Source organism: Vombatus ursinus, unplaced genomic scaffold, assembly GCF_900497805.2.
Source record: "Vombatus ursinus unplaced genomic scaffold, bare-nosed wombat genome assembly UNPS02014802.1, whole genome shotgun sequence".
Classification (NCBI taxonomy): domain Eukaryota; kingdom Metazoa; phylum Chordata; class Mammalia; order Diprotodontia; family Vombatidae; genus Vombatus; species Vombatus ursinus.
In genome coordinates this window covers 1660729-1673636 of record NW_020954580.1, presented here as the reverse complement: position 1 = coordinate 1673636, position 12908 = coordinate 1660729, and the positions used below count along the sequence as shown (strand labels likewise).

Below are 12908 nucleotides of genomic sequence, written 5' to 3'. Positions count from 1 at the left end.
TACTTTGTATCAGTTTATGTAAGCCTTTCCGTGTTTTGGGGCATAGTTCCAAATTGCTCTCCAGAGTGGTTGGATCAGTTCACAACTCTACCAACAATGCATGAGTGTTCCAGTTTTCCCATATCCCCTCCATCATTTGTCATTATCTTTTTCTGTCATATTAGCCAATCTGATAGGTGTGAGGTGGTACCTTAGAGTTGTTTTAATTTGCATTTATCTAATCGACAGTGAGTTAGAGCATTTTTTCATATCTCTATAGCTTTGATTTCTTCATCTGACAACTGCCTGTTCATTTTGACATTTTTATCAATTGGAAACTGACTCATGTTCTTATAATTTTGACTCGGTTCTCTGAAAAATGAAGCTTCAATCAGAGAAACTTGCTGTAATTTTTTTTTTTTTTTTACTTTTCTGCTTTCCTCCTAATCTTGGCTGCAATGGCTTTGTTTCTGTAAAAACTTTGTAACTTAATGTAATCAAAATTATCCCTTTTCTATCCTGTAATGCTCTCTATCTCTTATTTGGTCATAAATTCCTCCCTTGTCCACAGATCTGACAGGTAAACTATTATATGCTCTTTTAATTTGCTAATTTGCCATCCTTGCAGATGGACTAAACCAGGAATAGGCCTCAAATCTGTCGGTGAGTTGAGAGAATGTCTATCCCAAGCATGTGATGACGTCTCCCGGCGGAATGGTTGGATGAGAACAATTTGTTCCAAAGGTCATGAAGGTTGCCAACATCATCCACTGCACCCCAGGCCACGCCCCATCACCCTAACTTTTGTCCTGCCACTGGACATTGATGACTCAAGAAGAGAGTGTGAGGCTGACCACTTTGTGCAACTTTGCTTCATTTAAATCCAATTCACTCATAAGTCAAGACATCACTCGTGATGTCATTGGTCCTCTTCAAAAACGAAGGATGAACATCAGAACAATTCTAATGTCTCTTCCACATAACAGCCCCCCAAATAACTAAAAACTGCTATTATGCCTCCCCTCAGTCTTTTCTTCTCCAAGCTAAACAACGCTCATTTTCTTCAACCAATCCTCTTATGTCAAACTCAGTGCCCTTCACCATCCTGGTTATCCTCCCCATTCATACTCGACAGATCATCAATGTCTTTCTTGAACCAGGATACTCAGAACTGAACACACAATACCCCACATGAGAGCAGACAAGAACAAAGAGAAGAAGACTATCAGTTTCCTGTCCTTGGAAGCTATGTCCTTCTTAATGCAGCCCAAGGTTGCATTAGCTTTTTTGACTGTCATATCACACTGCTGTGTGCTCATTGTAGTCCACTAAAACCTCAAGGTGTTCTGAACAATTGCTATCTATTCATGCCTCCTCCATCTTACATTTATGTTTTGTTTCTGTTTTTGCGAAGCAATTGGGATTAAGACACTTGCCCAGAGTCACACAGCTAGTAAGTGTTATGTGTCTGAGGCTGGATTTGAACTCAGGTCCTCCTGACTCCAGGGCCAGTGCTCTATCTGCTGTGCCACCTAACTGCCCACATCTTACATTTCTGGAACTGCTATTTCATACCCAGTACAAGACTTTACGTTCATTCCATTTATATTTCATCATATTAGATTCAGCCCAGTGCTTTAGCTTGTTACTCTTTTTGGATATAATGACAATTGACTGTTAGCTATCCCACCTGACTTTATGTTACCTGCAAATTTTTTAAGCATATCATCTGTGCCTTTATCCAAATCACTAATAAAAATGTTAAACAGCACAGGGCCAAGTATAGCTCACAGAGATAACTCCACTGGAGACCTGTCATGTTGACTCTGAATTATCAACTACTCCTTGAATCTGACCATCCAACTAATTCCAAATCCATTTGATAATATTATTGCCTAATCCAGCTCTCCATCTTCTCTACAAGAATAGAACAAGATGTTTTATCGAACGCTTAAGTAAAATCTAGGTAAATTAAACCCACAGCCTTACCTTTACCTACTAGTTTCGTAATCCTATCAAAAAAAGAAATGAGGTTATTGTGGCACGACTTATTCTTAACAAAACTCCATTGGCTCTTTGTAATTAATGACTGTTCTTCGGTCTAGCCATTTAATGAGGTCATATCCCTACATCTTTCCAAAAATGAAGAGATTTGGTCAAGTGCTAGTTTTCTTCAGTTTTTTTTTGTCTGTGTTTTCTTTCACAACATGACTAAAATGGAAATATGTTTTGCCTGACTACACATGTATAACCTATATCAAATTGCTTGCAATGAGGGGGTAGGAAGGGAAGAAAGGAGAGAATTTAGAACTCAGTTTTAAAAACAAATGCTAAAATTATTTTTACATGTAATGGGATAAAAACAAAAAATAAGAAAAAAAGAAACAATCAAAGTCAAAGGAAAGAAAAAAAAATAGAAGAAAATGGGAAGTATCTCATTGGAAAAACAACTGACCTGGAAAATAGATCCAGGAGAGATAATATAAGAATTATTGGACCTCCTCAAAGCCATGATTAAAGTGCCTAAACATCACATTTCAAATTATTATCAAGTAAAACTGCTGGAAAATCTTAGATCAGGAGGGTAAAATAGAAATTGAAAGAATCCATTGATCACCTCCTGAAAGAGGTCCCAAATGAAAACACCCAGGATTATTATATTCAAATTCCAGAGCTTTCAGGTCGAAGAGAAAATACTTCAAATTGCTAGAAAGAAACAATGCAAATATTGAGTATAGATCAGAGTCAAATTTGTAAAATTAAGAGCTATTTCCCAATTGATAAATTGTCCAAAAAAATAGAAACAGTTTTCAGAAGAAGAACTCAAAATTATCTGTAGTCATATGAAAAAATGCCATAAATCACTATTGATTAGAGAAAGGCAAATTAAAATAACTTTGAGGTACCACTTTATACCTATCAGAAATGACAATGGAGAGGATGAGGTAAAATAGGTACACTGAGGAGAATAGTGAACTGGTCCAACTATTCTGGAGAACAATTTGGAACTAGGCCCAAAGGGCTATCAAATTGTGTGTACTTTTTACCCAGTAGTATCACAAATAGGTCTGCATCCCCAAAGAGAAGAAAGGAAAAGGAAAAAGAAAAGGACCTATATGTACAAAAATATTCAAAGAAGCTCTTTTTATGGTGTCAAAGAATTGGAAATCAATGGGATGCTCATCAATTAAGGAATGACTGAACAAGTTGTGACATATGATTGTGATGAAGTACTATTGTGCTATGGGAAATGACGAGGGGGATGGTTTCAAAAAAAACAACAAACAAACATGGCAAGACCTGTGTTGAACTGATGCTAAGTGAAATGAGAAGAGCTGAAGGTCATTGTGCATGGTAACAGCAATATTATGATGATCAACTATGAAAGACTTGGTTACTCTGATGAATACAATGATCCGAGCCAGTTCCAAAGGACTCATGATGAAAAAATGCTACCTATCTCCAGAGAGAGACTGATGAACTCTGAAGTATAGTTTTCTCACTTTCTTTATTTTTCTTGCTTTTGTGAAATGTGGCTAATATAGAAATATGTTTTACATGACTTCACATGTATAATTGATATGTTACATGCCTTCTCAGTGGATGGAGAGGGGTGAAAGACAGAGAATTTGGAACTTAAATTTTTAAAAATATTAAAAATAATAAAAAATTTAAATGTTTTGAAAATAAAATGAACAGCTTCAAAAATAATTGAAGGAAATGCTAAGTTTCAATTAGATGTTAATGAAAACAGATGTAATTTCTTTCTTCCCCAAGTTTATAAACCTCCTGAAGTATAACCATGGACCCCTTGAGGACATGTGAACCTCAGGTCAAGAATCCCTATTCTATACTGATTCTGTCTTATCAGAAGACTTAAACATAACACCAGTTGACCAAATATATTTCTTATTTCATGACTGCCTTTATGTAATTGATCTCTTGCCATTTGTGGACAACAATAGAATATTAATGTTTCTTGAATTTATGAAGCAATTTCTCTCTTATGCATGCTAACTACACAAAATCTAGGATTCTTACTACAGTTATTTATATTCATACTCCTGAATGTGACTTTCTTTTTCTCTATTCGGCTTTTATTCACTTTATCTGTTTAACAGACAGAAACTGAACTAACTGTAACCCACTATGAAAAATAACATACACAGTCCCTGAATGATTCATAATTTATAAATTATTTCTGGGTATATTCTAGGAATAAAAAAAAAGTTATTAAATGAGCATGATAAAGGCAGTCACTCTGCCAATGAAAGACGCTCCTGTTGGTTTTATCTCTGTTCCTAATTTCAGTTGACTGGTAGAGGCAGCCAAGGGCAGAGAAGACTGTTCACATTCTCAGCAGGGGGCCTGGAAGCAAGGAAGACCAGAATCATTGTATCTTCTGCATAAATAGTTCAACAATCTGAATGCATTCTTTCCTCACAATTGAATGAATAAGTTTTCTCTTTCTCTCCTTTCTAGCCAGCTAACCTTGTGTTATGTTGGGCTGCTCAGTAACATACTCCATTGAAGATGCTTAGAGATAAAATGTAAATTTACCACACTAAACATGCAAACATGGCTAGAATTTGAGTTTCCCAAGGCTCTTCTAGGATAGACTCTGATCTTGAATGAAAATACAACATGCATTTAGGTGATCCTGAAACTTTTCACTCAGAATTTATAATGGTGCTTTGGATTTCTTTATCCATGTGATAATCCCAATACGTAGGCTCCCCTCCCTTGCTCCCTTTGAGAAGGAAACAGAATAAGGCTTGTGTTTTCAAATAAGAATTTTCTAATTAAAGATAGCACATGAGTAAAAGTTCATTAATTCCTTATACTTTTTAACTTTGGGAAATGCTAGGTTCGTCATGATACTCTATCAACTTGAAGGTAATTTTACCTAATATTGTAACATGAATTCAAAGATGACTGATTTTAAGAGCATATTTGCAGTAGTAATTCCAGATTGTTTTTAAACATTATGTAGGTTTTGGTGAAATGGCTTTGTTTTTGATGTCACAAATAGCCTATTTCTGTTTTCTGTTTGTTTGTTTGTTTTTCTAAAAAATTAGAGACTCAGGTACTTCTTTTCATTTTTAACTTTTTCAGATATCTCAATTTTGTTTTAGGCACTATTATTTCTGACTGGGTAAAGATGGATAAAGAATTCTTCATAATTCTACAGAGTGAAGCATATCTTATTCTTAAGTCATTCTTGCTGAAGTATCTGCCCTAATTTCTCCTACTCATCTCCTCTTTCACCATTGTCCTTTCTTCCTTTCTTTGTAAAATGACATTCCTCATGTTTGTTCTCTAAACCCTTTCCCTCCTCATATTTAAAAAACAAACAAACAAGTTTGACCATTAAGACAAGAATTCTAGTCACAATAGCTACGTGCTTCTGCCATGATTATTTGTTCTCCGCCATCCCAGACAGTACCTAACATTCTTTGGAACTATGATCTTTTATGCATCTCACCCAGATTACCTTTCACTCTAATCTCTACACTTCCAGGATTATTCGTCATAATCATGTTGGTGGCAACTCAGAGATGGAAAGAAATATCCTAGTAATTTCCTCTTAGAAAACTAAAATCACAGACATGCTTCAAAAAAAGATTATTTAGTATATCCTTGAATGTATGATTTAAAAGTTTTATGTAAAAAGTAACTCAAGCTTTCAAAAAGTAAGTCTCATTTTTAGAAAGTGCTTTATGTTGTTCTAAGAAATTTCCTGAATTAAATTAATCTATTTATTGGTTGTGGCTTAATTTATTTAACTTACATGTAGAAATATGTATATTACTTTACTGTGGCCTCATTTGTTTTGATAGAAGCAATAAAATGAAGGTTCACTGTAGGCTTATTTAAGTAATCACCTCTGATCATCATAGCCCAACCCACTACCAATGTAGTATTCTCTATTTACATAATTCTGTTCTCTATAAGAAACAAATCTAATAGCAAAAACATTTAATTATAATATAAAAATAATGCAAACAATGAGATAAGCTGTGAAATCATTCTCTGCCCCCTTACTTAGAGGGTTAACTGCTTTATAGACTCTGAAGAAATTAGAATCTGATTCTCTCACTAATCCCCTCGGCATAGGAAGAGGGAGACAGTCATCTGAGTTTTATTTTTCTTTTTCATTGTGAATTTAACAATCATCAGTAAATATAAGAAACTATCATTACATTGTTAGTTTTGAAGAAATGTGTTAAATTTAACAGGCTAAATTAAAATTAACTAAACTGTTTTATTTGCCTGCGTCCCTTATGTCTGTACTACTTTTTGGTGGGGTTTTTTTTTCTGTGTAGTTTTTTAAATGTTTTGTTGGTGGCTGTTAGGGGGAGGGGCATAGCTATTACTACCCATTGACCTGCTACCAGTACTCCAAATAGAAATTCTTTTTTTTTTCTTTTGGCTAGGCTATGGGGTTAAGTGACTTGCCCATGGTTACACAGCTAGTAAGTGTTAAGTGTCTAAGGCCAGATTTGAATTTAGGTCCTCCTGACTTCAGGGCCGGTACTCTAACCACTGTGCCACCTCGCTGCCCTTAGAAATTCTTTCTTATAAGAAATAAGTATAGTCTGTCAAAGTGCCTTCTATGTGCCAGACACTGGAATAGGCACTAGATACAGAGACAAGAGTGAAACAGTCTTTGCCCTCAAAGATCTACGTTTTTTCAACACATCGGTCATGGCTGAGGAAGTTGGGGATTGAGGGAAAGGACCCATGGGTACCAAGTTATTTATAGCAGCACATTTTGTTGTAGCGAAGGACTGAGAGGGAAGGGAGAGAGGAAAACAAGGAAGAAGAGAAAGACAGAAGCAAAGAAGAAAAGATTGATTTAAATGGCTACTATGTATCAGGCACCTGGTAAGCTCTTTACAAATATCTCATTTGAGATCTACAACAACCATGAGAGGTCAATGCTATTATTACCCCCATTTCATAGATGAGAAAACTCAGGCAGACAAAGGTTAATTGACTTGTCCAAAGTCATACAGTAAACTGTCTGGGGCTAGATTTGAACTTAGGTCTTCCTGACTTCAGGCCCAGCACTCCATTCACTGTGTCACCTAGCTGCCACTAAAACAGCATCTAAATTAGGAGAGGAAGCAATTGTGATATGTGAATGCAAGGAGATATTATTGTGGTATAAAGAGTTATATATATGATTAATTAGAAGAAACATGGAAAGACTTGTATGAACTGTCACTTTAGAATTTATATTCCAGTGGTAAAAGCATAGGGTTCAGTGCCCTTTCCCTCATGAAATTCTACAGAAGTTTCTAGGGGCAAGTTGGAAGATGAGGACTAATAGTAATTAATAATAATAGCTGTACTGTGCTATAAGAAGTGATGAGCAGATAGATTTCAGAAAAACTTGGAAAGACTTATCTGAACTGATGCTGAGTGAAGTGAGCAGAACCTGGAGAACATTGTACATAGTAACAGCAGCATTGTGAGATGATCAACTATGATTGACTTAGCTCTTCTCAGCAATACAATGATCCAAGACAATTCCAAAAGACTTATGATGGAAAATGCTATCCACATCCAGAGAAAGAACTATGGTGTCTGAATGCAGATCAAAGCATACTATTTTCACTTTTTTGTTGTTTTTTTTTTGTTTGTTTGTTTTACATGGCTGTTCCCTTTTGTTGTGTTTCTTCTTTCACAACATGACTGATATGGAAATATGTTTTTAAAAAATAGAAAAAAAACAAAAAATAATAATAGCTATCAATTATATAGTGCTTTAAGGAACTGTATAAATATTATCTTATTTGATCTTCACAACAACCCTGGAAGGTAGGTACTATTATCCCCATTTTACAGATGATGAAACTGAGGCAGATAGAAGTTGTGACTTGCCCAGGGTCACATATGTAGCAAGGAGCTGAGGCCAGATTTGGACTCAAGTCTTTTTGACTCCAGATCGAGAATTCTATCCACTGTACCACCTAGCTACCAGAAGCCTCTCAGCTTTGCTCTGGGTTCATCAAGATTCCACTAGCACTCTTGGATTCAAGGACAATCAATCAATAAGCATTTATTAAGCACTTACTCTTTGCCAGACATGGTGGTGAGCGCCAGAGATATCAAGAAATACATTAACAATCTCTGCCTTCAAGCAGCTCCCTCTTTAATGGAGGAGAAGGCATGTCTATATGCTAGTCTATACAAGATACACATGGAGTAGATGGGAAGTAATTCTAGAGGGGAAGGCTGTGGTAGGTAGGACAATATGGTAGCATAGTTTCATTCATCTATCTTCTGGTTCCCTATTTCAGCCAACCACAGCCAAACCGATCCTTGATTTTCTTCCCTGACTCTGGTAGCCCTGCTTCTTTTGTGTTTTGTTTGTTTGTTTGTTTTGTTTTGTTTTGTTTTTTAGCCTTTTCCTTTTCACATACAGTTTCTCATCTTGATTTTCCAAGTTTTGGTCTTCTGACACAGTCCTCATTCAAACGCAAGTCTCCCAGGACTCTGACATTTTGGATCTTCCATCACTGAGCTCTATTCACTATTCCTTTATCTTAGTGTATGTGTGTGTATACTATATATACACACATACACCTATTTTATATATGTATATCATATTTTATGTATATCTATATGTCTCTATCTCATCCATCTATCCATCCATCTATCCATCCACCTATCCATCTATCTGTCTGTCTATATCTTTTCATACACACACACCCTTGAAACTTCACTGTAAAGCTCACTCCACTGAAAAGCTCACTCATTGTACATTTATTATATAAAGAATAAATTTTATTAAATTTTCCTCAATGTGGCATGCATAATGCAAAAAAACCTTATTATCTGTGAAGAGTTTTTTTTTTTGTGAAGAATTTTTTAGCAGGGAGTCCCATAGTGAGACCTGTGATTTAGAAAAAGGATGAGTTGGTGAGGGGAAAGGATGGATGGGTGGAGACCAACTAGGAAGCTATAGCAGCAATCCAGATGAAAAGTTATGAGGACCATGTGAGTAGAGAAAAAGGAACAGAGGCAAGAGATTACATGGAGGCTGAATTGATGAGTTGGCCAATGAATAGATATGGGAGATAAGGAAAAAAGTGAAGTTTACAAAACTAAGTGAGTGAAAATATGGTGCCACCCTCCACAGAAGTAGGGAAATTTGGACTAGGGTTGGCTTATTGGAGAAAGATAATGAGTTTCATTTTGAACGTGGTAAGTTTAAGGTGCCTAGGATCATCTAATTTGAGATATCCAGCGGGCACTTAATTGGTAATATAGGACTGGGTTGTAAGGAGACATTAAAGCTAAATGTATAGGTTTGGGAGTCACCTGCAAAGATTTGACCATTGAAGCCAATAACATTGGGAAGAGAGAAGGCTTAGAGAGAGAAAAGGGCCCAAGACAAAACCTTGGGGTAAGGGAAACCTAGTTATGATGCAGTACGTGGGTGACTGAAGAGCAATCACATAGGTAGAGGAAGTGGAAGAGAACAGTATCATGAAAAGCCAAAAAAGGAGAGAGGACTCAGTGAGAGGGGTTGTCAATAGTGTCAAAAGCTGTGGAGAGATCAGGAGGGCTAAGAACTGAGAAAAAACCACAGGTAAAGGATTTAGCTTTGAAGATGAGCAGAAGACACTCTTCCTCTGAGTCAGGAAGAAAGGAAGAGAGGATGGGTGAAGATACTGAAGAATTTGAAGGGATAGAGATACTCTAAGGCAAGAGTTCTTAACCTGGAGTTTGTGGACTTCTTTTTAATGCGAAAACTATTTCAGTATAATTGGTTTTCTTTATAATCCAAAAGGGGCCATGACACAAAATGGTTAATAACCCCTGCTCTAAGGTAAAGAGTAGATAATATAAGGGAGTCTAAGTTAGGGAGCGGAAGGGGTGGAGGGAGAGGAGGTTAGAGGGGAAATACAGACACACCAGTTAGGAAATTATTACCTATAAGGACTATGCTGGGAAATAAATAAGAGATAAATAATAGACTTGTTAAGGCAATGTAAAATGAAAGTATGAAGAAATAGTATATTAATAGCAGGCAACTGTATGTTCTGGGGCAAGGATAGAGATTAAAAAGACGGTAAAAGCAAAAAATATTATTTTGTTGGTAACGGATGTCAAACTAATATCCAGCTAGCTCAGGACTCTGTAATCTTTTTCTGATAAGGACTCACTTTGATTGCCTTACAGTCGTGATAACCTATGGCAGTGAGGCTCATGGTATAAGTCACTAACAGAAGTGAGGGATGTAGTAGAGGCTTGGTCAAGTAAAGCTCTAAGAACAGCCTCATTTGTTACATTTAAATTATTGGGGATCTCTGAGGTGACCTCTCTTCTCTCTTCCTGAATGGTTCCTTAATCACTTTTTCTGCAATTTGTGAAACCAGATGGTTAGTGCCTGTTTTTGCAAGCCAATGTTTGCCAAGTGTGTGTCCAGGCCTGTCATGATGTGCGTAACCTTATTACTAACAAAGCGAACATGTAAAGGGAAGGACTGAGCTTTAAATCTCAGTGTATGGTCACTTAAACAACCTGGAATGATTTCAGGACTTGGTTTTGCAGCAAAGGATGAAATCACGCAGATTCTTTTCTATGTGGTTTATATTTATGCATGCATTAGACACATCAGGACATTGTCCTCTCCCTAAATTATACAACGAAGAGACAGAAAAACCTGTATATCAGAAGCGTAACTATATTACACATGCCTGCTAATTCACTTCTATTTTTTTTTTCCTATTTGCTTTAGGATGTGATTGGCGGCATTCTGATTAGTGGATTGTTCATTGCTGTCTCTTATCCAGCATGGGACTTCATCGATCACCTGGAGTCTGCCAGTCTACTCTTCCCTATATGTATTCTCGTGGTGCCTTTCTTCTTATGTTACAACTACCCAGTATCGGATAACTATACTCCTACCAGAGCAGACACCACCACAATTCTAGCAGCTGGAGCTGGAGGAACCATTGGATTCTGGGTCAGTCCTTTTTTTAAATTGGTATCTGAGCCCACAGAGTCTGCCATACAAAGCATCCCACCACTCACAACCAAAATGTTAGGCTTGGGACTAACCAAATTTATGGTTGGAATTGTGGTGGTTTTCTTGGTTCGTCAACTGATGCAAAATCTTTCACTCCAAGTGCTTTACTCTTGGTTCAAGGTGGTCACCAGGAATAAGGAGGCCAGACGAAGACTGGAAATTGAAGTACCATACAAATTTGTAACATATTCTTCTGTTGGCATCTGTGCTACGGTATTTGTGCCAATGCTCCACCAGTTTTTGGGATTACTTTGAGCAATGTATCCTTGAAAGAAAGCCCATAGAGACAATGCCATCCTAGAAAGGCTATGCAATGAAGAAGACCCATCACAGTCACCATCCTTGCCGCCATCACCATCGCCACCATTGCCACCATCATCACCATCATCAGAGCCAGCCTGCCACCCTCTTCTTTCCTCTATGTCCACCACTCCCAAGAAAAGAAAAGCAAAAAAAAAAAAAGATATTTGTATGGCATGTGCCTTTCTTTTCTGGGTAATAATCAAAGTAAATGATGATGTGGCATGAGAAAAATATAATTCCTAGGATTTCTAGCTCATAAGTTCCATTACAGATTCATTCCAAAGTTAAACCTAGAATATATAGACTATAATCTTAGCTTTTTAGAATCCTTTGCTATTTTTCAGAAGAAATTATCTTATGACCTAACATGGTATAATATACCATCTTGTATAGTTGGGAAAGATTACACAAGCCTTGATTAGCTCCTGGAAAAGTCAGCTGGCATAGGGGAAGTCTAGGGGATATTCCTTCAGTCTTCATGTCTTCCAGAAAGACTGACCTGGATTCTCCAAATAGAATGGGAACTTCAGCTAGGGTGAAATAGTGGTGCCCCTTCCAAAGGCACTCTGTGGACAAAGTGGCATTAGTTGTCATTCCAAAGAAATTATAATAGCCTCGTATGACATTTCCTAAAGTTCACCACAAGATCATCATGATTAAACCTGGCTTTGAAGAAATTAAGTCTGTGGCAGGGTGTGAAGTCATGGGCAAGATCCGTATCTAGACAGTAAAAGTACAGATTTTTTTTTTTTAATGATTCCATACATTGTGACTTTGTTTAATCCTTAGGAATCCATTCTGAAGTAGAGCTTGGGCATCCATCTTCACATATCTCTTCCAAAGAATTCCAGAGAACAATCCTTCAGTTGATTGATGAATGTAATTAACTAGTTATTCCCTCCCAATTAGCAAAATGTAGGTTTACGATATCTATGCATGGAGCAGAAGCCTGACTACCACTGGACAGAACCTCAAGTCCTGGTGAGGCTGGGATAAATGACTGGGGTGAATATCCTTCTTTTTTCACCGTATTCCCTTATCTCAGGACTATTTTCAGGACCACATAGGAAAGACTTCAGACTATTTTGCAGAAAAGCAACACACAAACGTTAAAAGTGTTATTAGTATCGCTAAGTCAACACACAAACAAAAATCCTTTTCACCTGCTAGAAGTTCCTTAGCTCTTGAAGAGGAGATAAGATTGGATCAATTAAAAAAAGTTTACTCTTAAAAAAAAAAGTGTGCATGCATGCATGGATGGGGTGGGGGGAGTGTACAGTGAAAAAAAAAACAAAACAAAACACAGGCTATGGAGTATCTGGATTTAAATCCTGCCTTTGATTCTAATGCTACCTGTGTGACCCCTCTGAGACTGTTTCATCATCTCTAAAATAAGAGAGTTGGTCTAGATGTGCTCTGAGGAACCTTCCAGTTCTGGATCTGTGATCACATATGTACATATTTCATATATAATATGCATTTATATATGTGATATAGTTGTTTTTTTAATGAGGAAATGCCTGCTTTGCAGGGGCCATAGTGCCTCTCCCCACTCTTCTACCCACAAGCTTTTACCCAG

At 37.0% G+C, this 12908-nt stretch overlaps 1 protein-coding gene across 1 annotated transcript in view; it reads left to right on the top strand.

Annotated features, from left to right (window-relative positions):
• SGPP2 (sphingosine-1-phosphate phosphatase 2) overlaps positions 1–12600 on the top strand; it is a 131439-nt gene extending 118839 nt beyond the window's left edge. Inside the window, exon 5 of the mRNA XM_027873437.1 lies at positions 10736–12600. Coding sequence (XP_027729238.1) covers positions 10736–11281 — 546 coding nt within the window. The 3' untranslated portion in view covers positions 11282–12600. The remainder of the gene's footprint in view (positions 1–10735) is intronic.
• Positions 12601–12908: the final 308 nt, after the last annotated feature.